The following is an 18,241-nucleotide window of genomic DNA, read 5'->3' on the forward strand; positions in this document are numbered from 1 at the left end:
AGGAAGGGACTAAAGGCCCCGCCCTCGCCCTCCCGATGGAGGTCCAGGAATGGAGCGATGAGGGTGCCTGAGTCATTCACAACTTTGCAGAAAGTCCAATATACGTTATAGTTCATTCATTCATTCATCCATCCATTCACTCCCTATCACCTGCTCTCAGGTGACACCTGGAAAGACCAGGGTGACAGTCACTGTCCTGGTCCCCAGGGAGTGCACAATCTCCTGGGTAAGTAGGGAGGAGCAAAGACAGTCAAAATTACAGATAGTAGTAAGTTCTGGGAGGTCAGGGAAGGCTTCCTGGAGGAGGTGATACCTCCATAGAGGCAAGGAGTTGGTTTGTGGCCAAACCAATGTCAGTCTAATCGCTGAGGTTTGAATGGAAGTCAGATCAAGTTGCGCCTCTGCACAGCCCTCAGATGGCCCCCCACCTCCCACAGACTAGAAGCCACAGTCATTTCCTGCCTCCCTGACCCAGCCCCTTCCCCTCTGGCCTTTCTTCTCCACCCTCATCCCCCCCCCCCCCAACCCTTGCATTACACACTCCAGCCGAGCCAGCCTCCCTACATTCCTCAAGCCCATGGGCACATCCCACCTCAGGGCCTTTGCACCTGTGGTTCCCTCTGCCAGGAGTGCTGTTCCCCTGGGTGTTCCCACACCTCTGTCTGCTCAATGACACCTTCTGGGGGAAGCCTTCCCCAGCCCCCCTTCCCCACACCCCTCGTTCTCTTCCTTTTCACTGTTGCATCCCTCTGTGTAGCATTTAATGCCATCTGAGGCACTAGACACTTTACTTAATGATTTTACATATCATTGCTCTCAACCCGCTAAGATGAAAGTGACATGAGGGCAGAGACTTTGTTTTGTTCTTTGCCTAGAACCGAGCCCGGCACTCAGTGGCAGGTGCTCGCAAGCCGCTGAGAAGTTACTGATGTCTCTGATCACCAGGTTGTTGGGGAACAAATTATTACATATTACAGTTCTGATGTGCAGTCAGCTTGGATTCAAAAACCTCTGTACACAACAGTCCTGTGTGTGTGTGTGTGTGTGTGTGTGTGTGTGTGTGTGTGTGTGACAGAGACAGACACACAAAGAACAGCTACAACAGTCCTTGGGAGGGAGGTCATTTCCTTCTCAGTGCTCACCCAGCACCAGACATCATCTTGTTTGCTGCATTTTGTCTGTGCCCTTTCTACAAGGCAGTGGGCAGAGATGTCCATCGTGCTTACTGCTGCATCCTCAGTTCTTAGAACCTGGCACAGGGTAGGTGCTCGGGAATTATTCACTGAAGTGTGTGTGAAGGGGCTGAGTCCCATTGGCTGGGGTGGGAAGGGAACACCAAGGTGATGGCCAAGGGCGACTCACCATTGGCTCGAAACACCTGACTTTATCCATCTCAGACTTGGCCACATGGAGCACCAGCTGGTGCTTGCTGAAGTCCCTGGGGGTCTTCGTCTCAGGGTCACCAAGGACATGTCCTTCAGGTCTGGAATGAGAAGGGCATGGCCTGAGACGCAGGCCCCTGAGACTACGCCCCCCCACCCAAGACCACCCTTCATCACGTCACCTGCTTTATTTTCCTTATGCTCTTTCCAGTATTTAAACAATATTTTTCATTTTAGACTTAAAGGAATTCAAGGTTTTGGTCCTCTCCCGCTAGGATGAACTTAGGATGTAAGCTGGCCAAAGCAGAAATCACATTTATCTTGTTTGTTGCTCTGTTCCCAGCTCCGAGAAGCATCTAGAACAATGCCTAGCACAAGGCAGGTGCTCAATAATTATTTGTGGGGTGAATGAGTGGAAAGGTTTCTCCCCGGGGCCTGCGTGCGAAGTGAGCCAACCTGAATAGTGGCCGGCAAAGGCTTGGGGAGATTGAAGATGGACGAGAGTCAGAGGCTGGACAAGAGTCACGTGGTCAAGGGCACTGGAGTGGGCGGGGTTTGAACCCTGGATCTCTGTGGGCTTGGGGAGGTATTTCAGCTCTCCGTCCCTCTGCTTCCTCGTAAATACACAGGGCTAAGCGCAGAGCCCACACGGAGGGAAGGGTGCAGTCGTATGTGTAAAGTGCGTATTATAGCGCCCGGGCTGTTTGATAATTACTGTGTGCCAGGCAGCGTGTAGAGGCTGCTCCCTGGCATCAGGCCAGGCCAACTCCATGCAACTTTAAAATGCATCCATTTCTAGGCCATTCTAGCAACTCCCCAGGAAGGCGGCAGCTGCTGCCCGGGCCAAATAATCCTGCCCCCCTCGGCGCCCTCCTCCAGTGCAGGTCTTCCACCCTGGCCATGCCTCAGAGGTGTGCCAGCAGGGACCCTGCGCCCAACTTGTGCCCCTAAACCTGCCCTGGTGTTGGGATGCCTGGGTTCAAATCCTGAGCCTGTGACTTACTAGCTGTGTGACCCAGAGCAAATTGCTTCACTTCCCCATACCTCAGTTTTTCCATCTGTAAAGTGGGGCTGAGGACCATACATACTTCTGAAACTTGAGCTGAAGGATCAAATGAGTTAAGAATTCTGAACTGGTCCGAGCAGTGCCCAGCCTATGGCTGGGGCTCAGGGCTGCTCTGGCATGAATTTGGGGCTCTAGTCAGGCTTTCATTTTGAATTATTTTGGGCCCCAGGTTTGACCCAAGAGCAGAAGTTTGGGTTGGTTAAGGGCTGGGGATGGAAATTGGGCCCTGGAGGAGGCATTGGGAGACTGAGCGTTGCTCCCAGCTCTTCCCTGGCTGCTGTGTGACCTTGGGCAGGTTACTTGCCCTCTCAGGACCCCTGTCCATTCCTTTACCTACATAACAGTCATGCTAAAAAGAACATGCTTCCAATAACCCTGGTTTCCGAGGGTTGTTACAAGGCTCAGGACAAAAGCTTCACAAAAAGGCAATGCTCTATTCCCATTGGTTCTTGGGGGGTCTTTACCTTGGCTGTCAAGCTGGTCATCCTTGCAGTCCACAGTGGAAGATTTGGGATTGTCTCTGTCACAGTTCACTAGCAGGATGGCGCCCTGCCCATGAGGGCCCCAGGTCCAGGTCCTCTGTGGACACCCAGCAGAGACGGGGCACACTTAGGAACCTGTGTATGTCCCTCCAACTCCTGGGAAAGCCCAGCCACCTTGCCCTAGCACCTCAATAGCCTTTTGTGATTTACACATTTTGTTCCCACATCAGGTAATGTTTTGGTCCCAAGAGTGGATTTTTGCCTGCCCCGAAAGTCATAAACAAATTCCACTCATCCACTTAAAAAAAGGAGTCCAAGACAGTAAAATTGATTTCAACAGCTTTTAAAAACTGTTGGATTAGCAAACAAAACTGCGCTAAATATTTGTGTCTAGACTCAAATCTAAATAGCTCCTCTTCTGAGAACTCTTAATTACTCCTTCACCGAAGTGTGGGCACTATTCCTAGCAGTTGGTTACTGTCTGCCCAAAGATGAAAGCAAATTTAGCAGCCCCTCCCAGCAGGAATCTAATAGTGATGACGTCTTCTGTTTGTAGGAGAGCATTCTCCCCCGGGGAATGACTGTGTTTTGGGAGGGACCCAAGGATGAATTCCACTCCCAGAGCTGTAATTCCTCCCCCCACTTTTGACTGACCCCACAAAGGGATATTAATTTTTGACAGGTCATATCATCTTAAAGTGCACACCAGCATATGGAGAATTCCCTGGCGGTCCAGTTAGGACTTGGTGCTTTCACTGCAGGGGGCACGGGTTCGATCCCTGGTTGGGGAAATACTATCCGGCAAGGCACACAGTGTGGCCAAAATAATAAATAAATAAAATACAGTGCACACCAGCACAAAAATGTGCAGGCAGCTTTGGGGTTTCAGGGACACCCTGAGGTTTATCCATGGACCCCAGTTAAGACGATTCATCACCTGCGTACGACATCACCCTATATTTCTGCAACATACATTCCCTCTCCCCACCTGGCTCCTTCCCTCCTCTATCCCCTGCCTCTTTTCTTTATTATTCACCTCATGTGAACCTCTCCCACCAGTAGCTAAAGTCTAGTATAGGGGATTTTTTTTTTTTTTGGCTGCGCTTTGCGCTTGCGGGATCGTATTTCCCCGACCAGGAATCGAACCCGTGCCCCCTGCAGTGAAAGTGTGGAGTCCTAACCATTGGACCGCCATGGAATTCCCCATAGTATAGGGAATTTTTGAGCCAGAGTTGAGACCTGCCTGCAAATTTTCTCTCTGCTGTGCATGAACTGGGTGAGTCTAGTTTCCAGTTTGTGGGACAACACATTCTCTGAACCCACAATCATGAAAATCTAGTTTTGTAGAATAGATGGGACCTATGTAAACCAAAACGGTAATGGTATTCGTGATTTTAATTTTCTTTTTTTTCCTGTTCTTAAATTTGTTTCGTTTACTATTAACATGGATACGTGAGACAGACCGCTGTTCACCTCATCACCACCAGGGGGCGCGCTAGGAGAAGCCAGTGGAGTTACGGGAGCATTTGGGGCGCCGGACAAGGTCGAGCCATACCTGGTCCTTCCTGCCTCCGGTGGACTTCATTTTGCCAGTGCGAGTGAAGTCCGCGCTCAAGGAGATTTCTGAAATCCCGGGGAGTAAGAGGAGAGGGATAGTGAGGGTGCAAGGTGGGAGCACTCAGTCTGGTCCCAGATGGACAATCCTTTCCCCAGGAGACCTATCTGCGCAAAGGCTTCTTTCTCACTGGTTCAGAGGAGACACAGGTTCTAAGACACCCCCAAGTCTCCCAAGAAGAAGTCTGGCTGCAATTCTGACAGCAGAGCCGGGGCTTCTAACCACACACATTCTCCTCTCATGGAGGACCTGCCACAGCTGTGTTGCCAACCAGACCCTGCATGTCTGGCCATCCCCAGGGGTCTCAGAAAGAGTTCCCGGCCACCCCAATGGATGTATGGTACGAAGCCCCTGCAAGGACACCTTGCCAGGCTCTCAAAGGCCTCTGGCCCCAACTCCAGCCCCAGTGACTGGAGTAGGGGACACAGTGGTTATTCCAACCCCACCTGGCTCTTCGTTCTGTGTACCGTGACTGCACTGGGGACAAACCACAGCCCCAAACGTACCCTGCTCTGTCCAAATGGCATGGCTGAGAAAGCATATGTTCGCTTCTGAATCCTTCCCCTCTCATCAGAGCGCATGACTATATGGTCGTTCCAATGACATTGTGTAGCGACCCCGTGAGCTCACAGAATGAGATTGACCTAGATGACATTTTAAACATATCCATAGCCATGTATCGATGTTGGGCCATAGAGCATAGCGCTTGGTGGCCAGAACTTCCTGGCTCCTTTGCTAACCAGCTGTGGAATCTTGGGCAAGTCCCTTTACCTCTTGTACCTCAGTTTCTTCATCTGTAAAATGTGGTAATATTAGTGCCAATTTCATTGGATTGTTGTAAGGTTTAAATGTAAAGTCTTGGCACCCTGCCTGGCATAGAGTAAGTGCTATATAATGATAACAACAACAATAATAATTATTATTATGAAAATGTGTATTAATGAAATAAATGAATGAAATTCATTAATGAAAAGAAACCTGGAGCTTTCACATGCTGTTCATATATTTAACGTATGTTTAAATAGTAATAATAATATTATGATACTATTGTCCCAGATGAGGTCAAGTTAAAAATGTACTTTATTTAAAGAAGAAGAATAAATAAATACGAGTACAAGCAGATCACTGATGTGGCAAAAATGGTGAAGATGGGATGTAAATAATGGAATTTGGGGAACACTGGTCTATATTATTGCATAAAACAGTCTCAACGGGCTTCCCTAGTGGCACAGTGGTTGAGAGTCCGCCTGCCGATGCAGGGGACATGGGTTCGTGCCCTGGTCCGGGAAGATCCCACATGCCGCGGAGCGGCTGGGCCCATGAGCCGTGGCCGCTGAGCCTGCACATCCGGAGCCTGTGCTCCGCAACGGGAGAGGCCACAACAGTGAGAGGCCCACGTACGGCAAAAAATAACAACGACAACAAAAAAAACAGTCTCATCATCTACTTTTTCTCATAAATATTTGAGGTTTCAAAAAGGTATAGAGACTCGTATGTTGAAAATCCACGTACCACTTCCTAAGCTGAGAAATCAAATATTGAGATGTAATTGAAGCTTCCTGCAAATGCCCTCTCTCCCCAGCTCTATTCTGGGTTCACTGACTGGGGAAGGAATACTTATGAACTACCAGATGCATGACTGGCTAGAAATTATCCTTTTCTCTGCTCAGCCTAAAGTAAGCTTCAGGGTGTAGTTTCTCCTGGAGAGATGCCTTGCATGGGTGTGTGTGTGGAGGGAGAGGGGTGGTGCTCCAAGGTCCCTGGCGTCACTTACCGACCCCAGGGATGTAGAGCAGGACTTCAACTGGAGTGGTCTCGGGTCCATAGTATGAAATCTGAACCTATAGGACAGAAGCCAACCACTAATGATTTCCCTTAGTCATTCAACAAACACTAACTGGCCTGCTATGTTCCAGCTCAGAGCAGCGTGCTGAGGAGACAAGGATCAGGCTCCCAGCCTGTTAGGAGCACCCCAGCTGGTGGAAGTGGAAGGGGAGCAAAACACTCAGGTGACTATGATGTACAGAAGAGGGTCCTTTGGGAGACCAGGGAGGCAGCGGCTTCCTCTGCCTGTATGGTGTCAGGAGTTCAGCAGATGGGGATGTGGTGGAAGAGGCATTGGAGGGAGAGTGGCAACACCAACTCCCACTGCCCAAGGTTAAAAATCCAGGAAGAACCCATCTGATTGGCCCAGCCTGGCCAGAGGAGGGCAGAGTGTCAGGAACCACACTTCTAAGCAAGTTGATGGAGGGGAGTTCCCCAAAGCAAAACCAAAGAGCTGCCACCAGAAGAAGGGGAGCTCCTGAGGGTCGCACTGAGGTGTCTCGACCTCTCCTGCAGATAGTGGGAATCCAGGGAAGTGTCACAGCCACTGTCACCTTGCATCTGGACCACGGCATCAGCCTGCTGACTGGTTGCCCTGCCCCCAGTCTGCTGCCTAGATGTAACTGACTCACTACACTGCAGCCAGTGGGTCTTTCTAACATACATATGTGGTCTTGTTACTCCTGGATGAAAGGTTTTCATTGGCTTCCTGTTGTCCTAAGAGAATGAGGTCTCTGATGCCAAACTCTCTAATACTGGCTCCCTCTCTCCCTCACCTTCCCTCCTACCTTCCTTTCTTTCCATACAGCTCTTCCTCAGCTTCTCCAACACACATCTCACCCTCTCTTATCCAGAGCGTGCACACAGGCCACATCCCCTGTGTAGAGCTCTCGCTTCTCTTTTCCTCTCTTAAGCAGGTCATTGATACCATCCATCAGCTTGCCACTTCTCCCAGGAAGCTTTCTCTGATTGCACCCTTGCTGACCGGCTTTGATGCCCAAGGTCTGTATTCTTACAGCAGGCAACAACTCTGCCCCAGGAAGTATCCTGCTTGGCCTGTCCTGCTGGGAACAAGTGGCTGTTGTCCCAGATCCCTGTGGGAATCCTGGAGGGTCCTGTTGAGTCCATCTATAGTCAATGCGGCTACAGCGGGTTGAATGGTGATTCCCCAAAAGATACGTCCACCACCTAATCCCTGGATCCTGTGAATGTGACCCTATTTGGAAAAAAAGATCTTTGCAGATGTAATCAAGAATCTTGAAATGAGATCATCCTGTATTTTCCAGACAGGTCTTAAATCCAATGACAAGTGTCCTTATAAGAGTGAGGCAGAGGGAGATTTGACAGGTTGAGGAGGAGGTAATGGACCACGGAGGCAGAGATTGGAGCGATGTGGCCACAAGTCTAGGAATACCAGCTGCCACCAGAAGCTGGGAGAGACAAAGAACTGATTCTCCCCAGAGCCTGCAGAGGGCTGGGGCTCTGGGTCGACTGAGTGGCTGACCTGTTATGACCTGCTGACCTCCTCCTACACATCCCAGCCCACGGCTGCCACACTCACCTTCCGGTCACCTGTGCTATCGCTGGCAGCTCTCATCTTCAGGCTCACCTCCAGCCCAGGGTCCAGGGGCCACTTGGAGGAACCTGTGAGATTCTTCTTGGCTGGAGGGTGGTGGGCAACATCTACGACCACTCCTGGGGAAGCATTGATGCTAAGGGATGTGCAGTCCTTGGGGGCAGAGCTGTGGAAGAGACAGATGGGGAGGACAGGGGGACACGGTGAGGCAGTGCCTGGCCCACTACTGCTCTCCCCACTGTTCTTCCTTTCCCCACCAGTGTGGACACCAGAAGGCAGCCAGACTGACCCTGACCCTGGGAGTAAGTACTGGTAGGTTGTCAGGAGGTAGTGAGAAACAGAAAGAAAATCCCCTGACCTGGAGAGGTTACGCTTGAACTAGGAAAAGACACACACACACAGATGTATGCATAGAGTGACGTGTGTACCCGAGGTTTATATTACACAGACACGCACACACAGTGTTGTGCATATACGAAGAATCGCACGAACAGTACAAACAGGACTCTGAAGGACCTTCCCTACAAAACAACTGGATCATGGTTAGAATATACTTTTGTATTTATTTATTTATTTATTTTTGGCTGTGTTGGGTCTTCGTTTCTGTGCGAGGGCTTTCTCTAGTTGCGACAAGCGGGGGCCACTCTTCATTGCGGTGCGCGGGCCTCTCACTATCGTGGCCTCTCGTTGGGGAGCACAGGCTCCAGACGCGCAGACTCAGTAGGTGTGGCTCACGGGCCTAGTTGCTCCGCGGCATGTGGGATCCTCCCAGACCAGGGCTCGAACCTGTGTCCCCTGCCTTGGCAGGCAGATTCTCAACCACTGTGCCACCAGGGAAGCCCTAGAATATACTTTTCAAAACATTGCTGAGATGTGAAAAGTAAGGGAACTTGCCAAGAATTCCCTTCTCTGCATACACTCACACATACACACACACATACACACACACACACACATACACACACAGACACACACACAGACACACACACAGACACACACAGACACACACAGACACACACATACACACACAGACACACAGACACAGACACATACACACACAGACGCACAGACACACACACAGACACACAGACACACATACACACACATACACACACAGACACACACACAGACACACACACAGACACACACATATCTCACTGTGGTTAAGAATACCAAAGACATGGGGCTTCCCTGGTGGCGCAGTGGTTGAGAGTCTGCCTGTTGATGCAGGGGTCACGGGTTCGTGCCCCGGTCCGGGAGGATCCCACATGCCGCGGAGCGGCTAGGCCCATGAGCCATGCCCGCTGAGCCTGCGCGTCCGGAGACTGTGCTCCGCAATGGGAGAGGCCACAGCAGTGAGAGGCCCGTGTACCGCATAAAAAAAAAAAAAAAAGAATACCAAAGACAAACAGATCTTAAAGGTATCCAGAAAGAAGAAAAGTCAGGTCACCTATAAAAGAATAATAATTATCAATAGATTGAAAGTAGACTTCACAACAGCAGTAATGAAATCCAGAAGAGAGTTGAATAATATCTTCAAAGTATCTTGAAAACATAACTATTAACGTAGACTTGTGTACATAAAAAATTATATTTTAATAAAAACATTTTCAGATGAAGAAAAACTGATGTTTTAAAACCAACACACTTTCACTAAAGCAACTTCTAAAGACATTCTTTAAGAAGATACCTAATGTCAGAATCATCTGGATTCAATAAAAATGGTGAACAAATAACATGGTAAATATTTTGGTAAATCTAAAAAATATTGTCTGTATAAAAAAAAGTTTATAAAAATATCAAAATTGTGAGATTAAAAAAAAGAGCAGAATGTAAACTGGGAGAGGTAATGAGAGTTAAAGTGGTATGAGGTCTTCAACCGAAGAGAGAATTAAGATAGTGTTGAATTCTAGAAATGTAAAAGTATTCACCAAAAGAAAAGAAATGGAGTTTATAAATTTCTATACATGGAGAAAATGCAATAATTTTTTAAAAGAATGGATAATTCCATTCAAAACGGTGATTACAGAGAAAAAGACAACATAGAAAAAAATAGACAACCAAAAACTAAAAAGCAAATGGTAAAAGCAAACTCAAATATACAAATGATCAAAATAAATATAAATAATGTTACTAGTTAAAAGAGAGTTTGGGACTAGATAAAGAAATAAAATCCAGCTCCATGCTATTTATAAGAGGTGAACCTAAAATACAAGGATCCAGGAAAGATGAAGTTTTAAAAAAAAAAGGAAAAAAGATACATTAAGCCAATATTAGTCAGGAGAGAGCTGGGATGGATATAGTAATATCAGACAAAATTAATTTTTAGGCAAAAACCACACTATTAGCATATAATTTACATTAGGAAGAAATACTGTAAAGTACCTAGGATAAACCTAACAAAAGATGTGTAAGGCTTTTATGGAGGAAAATGATCAAACCTTATTGAAATCCATTAGAGAAGACCCAAATTAGAAGAAAGAAATACCATGAACATGGTTAGGAAGGCTTAATATCATCATGGTATGAATTCTCTCCAAATAGATTCATGTGGTCAGAGAAATTCCAGGGTTTTACTTGAACTTGACAAGTTGATTCCAAGGTTTACTTGGAAAACCAAGGGGCTAAGATAGTCAAAGTACCTTGTAAGAAAAAGAAGCAAAAGGTGAGGGACTTGCTCTACCACGTATGACTTACTGTGAAGTCATGGATTGCATTGTAATGGCTTAGGTAAAGAAAATGACAGATGCAACTTAAGAGAGATTCTCCTTGATCTATGACAGAGGTGGTCTTGCAAATAACTGGAGAAAGTGAAGATTGTGTAATAAATGGTGCTGGGACAATTGCTTATCCATATGGAAAATGAATACATTGAATAAATAATTAAATTCATCCCATCCTCACATCATGTACTAAAGACTTAAGAAAGACAGAATTTTGCATCTTTTTTTAAAAAAGTAGCTCATTTTCTAGAGAAGTTTTAGGTTCACAGCAAAATTGAGAGGAAGTTACAGAGATTTCCATATATCTCCTGCCCCAACTGCTGTATAGCCTCCCCTATTATCAACCTCTTCCCCCAGAGTGGTACATTCATTAGAATTGATGACCCTACATTGACACATAATTATCACCCAAAGTCCACAGTCTACATTAGGGTTCCCTCTTGGTGTTTTACATTCTGTGGATTTGGACAAATGTGTAATGACATATATCCACCATTATAGTACCATATCAAGTAGTTTCACTGCCATAAAAATCCTCTGTGCCGCATCTAAAGATGAGTTGGCTATATCTATGCACGGTTTCTGGTCTCTATTCTATTCCATGTTTCATTTGTCTATTCCTTTGCTAATACCACATTGTCTTGATTACTGTAGCTTTACAGTTAAGTCTTTTTCTAAAAATAATTTTTATTCGGATATAGTTGATTTACTTTACAGTAAGTCTTGAAGTCAGGTAGTGTCGGTCCTCCAACTTTGTTCTTCTTCAATATTCTGTTGGCTATTCTGGGGTTTTTTGTTTGTTTTGTTTTGTTTTCTTTGTTTTGTGTCTCCATATAAACTTTAGAATCAGTTTGTTGATATCCACAAAATAACTTGATGGGATTTTGATTGGGATTGCCCTGAATCTACAGATCAAGTTGGGAAGAACTGACAATATTGAGTTTTCCTACCCTTGAACATGAAATAGCTCTCCATTTTTTTACTTCTTCTTTAATATCTTTCATCAGAGTTTTGAAGTTTTTCTTGTACAGACTTTATACATATTTTGTTAGATTTATACCTAAGTATTTAATTTGGGAGGGGTCAAATGTAAATGGCATTGTGTTTTTAATTTCAAATTCCATTTGTTCATTGTTGGTATACAGGAAAGCAATTGACTGTGTCCTGCAACGTTGCTATAGTTGCTTATTAGTTCCAGAAGTTTTTTTGTCAGTTCCTTGAGTTTTTCTACATAGATCATCATGTCATAGGTGAACAAAAAAAGTGTATTTCTTCTCAGTAGGTATCCCTTTTATTTCCTTTTCTAGTCTTAACCATTAGCTAGGACTTTCCATATTGTGTTGGAAAACAGTGGGGAGAGGGAACACATTTGCCTTGTTCTTGACTTTAGTGGAAAACTTCAAGCTTCTCACCATTAAGTGTGATGTGAGCTGTAAGTCTTTTGTAGATATTCCTTTTTTTTTTTTTTTTTTTGTGGTACATGGGCCTCTCACTGCTGTGGCCTCTCCCGTTGTGGAGCACAGGCTCCGGACATGCAGGCTCAGCAGCCATGGCTCACGGGCCCAGCCGCTCCGCAGCATGTGGGATCTTCCCGGACCGGGGCACGATCCTGCGTCCCCTGCATCGGCAGGCGGACTCTCAACCACTGTGCCACCAGGGAAGCCCTTGTAGATATTCTTTATCAAGTTGAAGAAGATCTCCTCTATGCTTAGTTTACTGAGACTTTTTATCATGAATGAGCATTTGTATCTTTCAAAAGTTGTTGGAGACATCTTAATGCCCGTAATTAAACAAGACACAAAATCCATAAACAAGAAAGAAAAGATTGATAAATTCAACTAGATGAAAATAAATAACTTCTGTTCATCAAAAGACTCTATACAGTGAAAAAGCAAGCATAATCTGAGAAGAAGATATTCACAGCATAAAACCTACAAAGCCTTAGCATCCGTAATATTTAAAGAGCTTAGGCTACTCCACATGAAAAAGACAAACAACTCAGTAGAAAAAACAGCCCAGGGCAAAAGATGCAAACAGGCCTTCACAGAAATTGAAACCCAAGTGGATGATAAACATCTAAACAGGAGCTCCACCTCACTAATAAGTAAGGAAATGAAATATTAAAGCCTTGAGACAGGGTTTTACACCTATTTGATTGGTAAAAAACAACATCGTAGACTATATGGTTCAACGGCAACTTTAACACACCGCTCATGGGAGTGTCAAGTTAAGCACTTTGTAAAAGAACTTGCTGTTATCTTGTAAAGTCAAACATTAGCCCACCCCAAACCCAGCAATTCCACTCTTGGAGAATCTTTTGCACACGTACACCAGGAGACACGTTCAAGGATGTTCAGAGCAGCCCTTTCTGTGACAGTGAATGACCCACAGTGAAATCCTCACAGACAGAAGGGCTGATAAATTGGGGCAGATTCAAACCATAGTGGAAACAACTGAGAGAGGCGGCCCTCACTCCACAATGTCACAAGACGTGGATTTTATGATTACACTTTTCATTTTTGTTTTTGTAATAAAGTTCTTTGTCTCCATATCAAAAGCTGTAGGTATCCCTTATAGAGAATTAGGGAAATACGGGAAAAGTACGTGGCGGGCAGGCTTCTGAGATGTCTCCAATGATCCCCACCTCTGGTGTTCATGCCCTTGTGTAACTCCCTGCCCCTGAGTGTAGGAAGTCTCCCCAGAGACTTCCTTTCAACCAATGGAAAATGGCAAAAGTGATGGGCTGTTACAAAAGACCTCTTCCCCCACCTCCTTTTCTTTCTCTCTCCTCTCTCTCTCTCTCTCTCTCTCTCTCTCTCTCTCACCTTCGCTCACCTTGATGAAGCCAGCTGCCATGCTGTGAGCTATGGAGAGGCCCACATGGCAGGGAACTGGGGGAGGCTTCCTGCCAGCCACGTGAAGGGAACTGAGGCCGTCAGTCCACAAGCCCACGAGGAGCACAATTCTGCAAGAGCCACATGACTGAGCTTGGACGCAGGGCTGCCCTGGTCAAGCCTCAACGTGACTTTAGCCCCGCTGACACCTTGACTGCAGCCTTTGAGCCCCCAGGGCAGAGGGCCCAGCTAAGCCACACTGGATCCTGACCCACAGAAACTGTGAGATCATAAACGCTATTGTTTTGAGCCAGCATGTTTCGGGGCAACTTGTTACATGGTGATAGATAGCCAATACAGGATCAGTCCTTGACAAAGACACCATTCCACTTCTGCTAAACTCTAACAGCAGGCGTCCCTGTGTGCTCCCTGGTGCCGGCACTGGCTTTCCTACCTGCCCCCAACTGCTCCCAGCACAATAGTGGCCCGGTAGCAGGATGGCTGGGTCGTCGTCCCTGGGAGGCACTGACTGTCTGGGTCGGGGAGACAGCCAGGGTCAATGTGGACGACGTATACAAACTATGCCTGCCACCACATCAAATAGCCCAGGGGCCAGTCTGTCTACACCAGCTGGCTACGGCACGTGCCTGTGGATGTGGTGTCTGCAGCCGGCTTGGGCTCTTTGGGATCAGACACTTGCCTGCAGACTAGCAGGGACGCAGGGGCTCAGCTGCCCATGGGAAACCTCTCCCAGGCCAGCCCGGGAACAGCAGGCAGCCTCAAAGGGCTGGAGAGTGGCGATGGGCTTGGGCCACTTCTGACAGGCTGTGTGACCTTGGCCTAGGCACTGACCCTCTCTGGTCTCAGTTTCTTTCTCTGTAAAATGGGAATAATGTTTACTCCGATGATGCTTTCTACGATGTTGTGCAGATTGAAGGGCCCATGTGTGGTGCTCGCCCCTCTTCAGTAGCTAGGTAATGATATCAGAAATGAAGGGACATGATGGTAACAGTAATAATAAGGAATGCGTGGCCCTTGCTGGAGAACAGTTCACGTCCAAGGGATGGTACAGCAGAACCAGTGCCCCTCTGCTCAAGTGCCTCAGTTGACCCTACACCTTCCTCGCCCTGGTTTCTCTGCCAAAGCCCGGAGGCTCCTTCTCTGCTCCACGCGCAGCTGTTTGCCTTTAGGCTCACAAAGCCGGGGTGGGAAGCCAGGCGCCCCCAGCCGCCCAGGTGCCGTGGCAGGAGGATGGGGATGGGAGACGGACACGCCATGTGTCTGTTACAACAGGAGAACGAGCAAGCGGCTCAAAGAACAAGGGGGAGACAGAGACTTGGAGACAGAGACAGTGGGGGACAAAGCGGGACGCAGGACGTGCCTGCGGGGCGGTTCCCCTCGGCTTGCTCCGCCTGGCATGGCTTCCTCTCCAGAACCGAGAGGAGGGCGTGGACAGATGGGTCTGCCACCTGCTGGGGCTCTACAGCCATCCCATCCTCTCTGCCAGATGGGAAGCCAAGGCTCAGAGAGGTAAGGCCCTGCTGGGAAGTGGCACCACCGGGATTTGATTTAGGATGTTTTCCAGACCCTCTCAGGTCCCAAACAAGGGACTTTCATAAACACACAAGGGTTTTTACTGTGTTGGGGGCTGGGGGACCCGTGTGTGCTATTATAAGATAACCCAGAGCTGAATCTTCTAGTCACTTCCAATAGCCTCCATAGAGGGAGCACCAAGAACTTGAGCCCCAGACAAATGACATCATTCCTTCAGCTCCTGCGTCTAACATTTCCTTACAACGACCACCAGATGGGCAGCGGCGTCTGCAACATTGTCACTTTCAACAACACATGCAATCCTTACGGAAAAGGGGGACCACTCTGCCAGACTCTCGGCAGGCGTTGTATAATTTAATCCTCACTGCAACTCAGCAGGGTGGGTGTTAATTTCCCCATTTTACAGATGAGTAAACTGAGGCTCAGAGACACTAACAATCTTGCCCTGCTCCCCACTGTCACACTGAGTGGTTTCCTGTTGAGAAGGAGGCGCCAGAGGAAAAGGAGTACCCCAGTGATTGCAGCTCCAGAATGCCCACGGTCCTCCGTGGTTGCCACCTCCTGGAACCCACCCCCCACCCCTTCTGGATCTCTCAAGCCCTCTGGAAGCTCTGGAAGCTCTACCAGCCAGGCAGCAGTGCCTAGCAAGGCCAGACCCACAGCACTGGGAGGCAGCGTGTGCTGGGGAAGCAGGGGGAGTTTGGGGGTCAGAATGTCCTGGGTTCAAATCTCCTGGCTTGGACACCTCTAATTTGGGTGACCTTGGGTAGGTGTTTTCACTTCTTGAGGCCTCAGTTTACTCCTCTCTAAAATGGGCATGCCGATAGTGTTTACCTTGCAGAACTTCTGTGAGGATTAGAAACCAGGAACAGAAGGGCCTGGCACGTGGTAGCTGGAGTCATGATCCCTCCCTGACTCCAGCTGCAAGCATCACAGAAAGCCCTCGACAGGTTTCAGTATTCATCTCAGGTCAGCGGAATTTTGTTTGAATATAATCAGTGTATTTCCCATTGCAGACAAAGTACCTTCCAAACTCAGAATGAAAATCGTAAGCAGAGCTTGTCAGAGCAGCTCTGGAAAGGCACCCATAGCCTGTGGTCTGTTCCTCTACAACCTTGTCTTTCTAAGCCCTGGGACCTCTGAGCCCAGCTGCAGGGACACAGCTTGAGCAAAGGTACGGAAGCTTGTGCTGGGAGGGGGTCAAGGAGGCAGTGCTGGCGGGGGGGTTGCCAAGCCCATCTGTGTTTTTGGAAGGAAATTCAGGCCGAGCGAGGGTGGTGGCTGCTTAAGACGTGGGTGCTGGCAGGGAGCTGCTGTGAAGGGCAGGCAAGAAGTGACAGGAAGGGCTGGTCCAGGGATGGAGCGGCAGAGAGGAGGGTCCCAGAGCCAAGCTGCCTGGGTTTCAATCCTGGCTCCCTTACTAACTAGCTGTGTGGCTTCAGTGGGTTACTCAACTTCTCAGAGCCTCAGCTTTCCCTTCTGCAAAATGGGAATTACAGCACTGCCTACCTCCTAAGGGGGCTGAATGAGTTGTGTGCACCAAGTGTGATGTGAATATCAGCCGTTATTGTGTGAGAAACCACACATCACAAGGGCGCTTGAATACAGAGCTCGATGCCTCACTGATGGAAGGGCTGTCTCCTGGGAGTCGGGTGGCCTCCGATGACCGTCAGCCTCTTCTTCCTCTACTCCTCACCCTCTCAGTCTCTGCTGTTCTCCTACTGCTGGCTGGGGGCTGGAAGCGAGCGACACTTCCAAGGAAATGTGCCAGACACCCCTGTGGGCACCATTCTAGGACCGCAGACGCTCAGCCTGGAGCATCTGTGGAGCAACAGATGGAGGAAGCCAGGGGCTGCCACCACTATTACTGACAACAGCAATGACCCCAACCACGCCCACCAAGAGCGTTTCTAGACCATCTTGTTTAGCCAGAGCCTGGCACAGGGCTTGGACATAATAGATATTCAATCGGTATTTGTTGAATGAATTAATTAATGGATGAATGAATGAACAACTACCAGGGGTAGGCCCAGCACTGTGCTAAGTACTTAACAAACATTTTTATGGTTTTCACATTTAATCCCTACAAGCACCCTACGAAGTGAGTATAATCCCCATTTCACAGATGAGGAAACTGAGGCTCAGTTGCCCAAGGCAGCCCAGCTAGCCAATAGCAGGGCCTGGTCTCCTCCTCGGCCTCTCCATGCCACAGCCTGTCTCATCACTCCCACGCTATTACCCACCCACGGAGGGAGGCTTGGCCAAGAGGTGTAGGGCAACAACTGCAGGGGGATCCAGGTCTGGGCTATGAAGTCCAGGGTCCAGCCTTGCTTCCAGGGCACACTTGCTGTGTGACCTTCGGTAAGTCACAGACCCTCTCTGAGCTCCCATTGCCTCAATGGTGAAAGGATATGGTCCTGTTTGCCCTATAATAATGCATTTGTGTTGGGCTTCCCTGGTGGCGCAGTGGTTGAGAATCTGCCTGCTAATGCAGGGGACATGGGTTCGAGCCCTGGTCTGGGAGGATCCCACATGCCGCGGAGCAACTAGGCCCGTGAGCCACAATTACTGAGCCTGCGCGTCTGGAGCCTGTGCTCCGCAACAAGAGAGGCCGCGACAGTGAGAGGCCCGCGCATCCGCTTGCCACAACTAGAGAAAGCCCTCACACAGAAACGAAGACCCAACACAGCAAAAATTAATTAATTAATTAATAAACTCCTATCCCCAACATCTTCTTTAAAAAAATAAAATAAAATAAAAATAATGCATTTGTGGTGAGGCCCTGGGGAAGACCCACTTGTTCATGGCAATGAACTCACTGCCTTGAGTCCACGCACATCCCAGGGCCACTCAGGTCTAAGCTCTCTAGCTTCTCCCCTGCCGGTGGCTGCAGAGGCTGGAGCCTGAAGCTTGAGGCAAACACACGTCTTGTGTCAGCAGAACCTGCTCATCCAGCATCACCAGACCTTCCCCCCAACCCCAGAATGTCCCCTGCTCACCCGTAGACATCCAGCTGCGTCTCGGTGCCCAGCACACACACGGCATAGGTGGGCTGCTCTGGGGCCACTGGCTCACTGTACCCTGGGCCATCATCTGGCCAGCTCGTCCCTCCGGCTGTAGAAAGCCCCAGGGCTGGTTCGTTCACAGCGCCCAGTGCCCAGCGGAGGCCATGAGTCAGCACCTGT

At 48.4% G+C, this 18,241-nt stretch overlaps 1 protein-coding gene across 1 annotated transcript in view; it reads right to left on the reverse strand.

Annotated features, from left to right (window-relative positions):
* PADI4 (peptidyl arginine deiminase 4) overlaps positions 1 to 18,241 on the reverse strand; it is a 32,722-nt gene that overhangs the window by 12,888 nt on the left and 1,593 nt on the right. The window contains 7 exon segments of the mRNA XM_027108294.1: positions 1,359 to 1,454; positions 1,457 to 1,483; positions 2,913 to 3,027; positions 4,486 to 4,553; positions 6,320 to 6,386; positions 7,931 to 8,111; positions 18,056 to 18,170. Coding sequence (XP_026964095.1) covers positions 1,359 to 1,454; positions 1,457 to 1,483; positions 2,913 to 3,027; positions 4,486 to 4,553; positions 6,320 to 6,386; positions 7,931 to 8,111; positions 18,056 to 18,170 — 669 coding nt within the window.

Source organism: Aethalodelphis obliquidens, unplaced genomic scaffold (assembly GCF_003676395.1).
Source record: "Aethalodelphis obliquidens isolate GAN/ISIS:26980383/991018 unplaced genomic scaffold, ASM367639v1 scaffold9, whole genome shotgun sequence".
Taxonomy (NCBI): domain Eukaryota; kingdom Metazoa; phylum Chordata; class Mammalia; order Artiodactyla; family Delphinidae; genus Aethalodelphis; species Aethalodelphis obliquidens.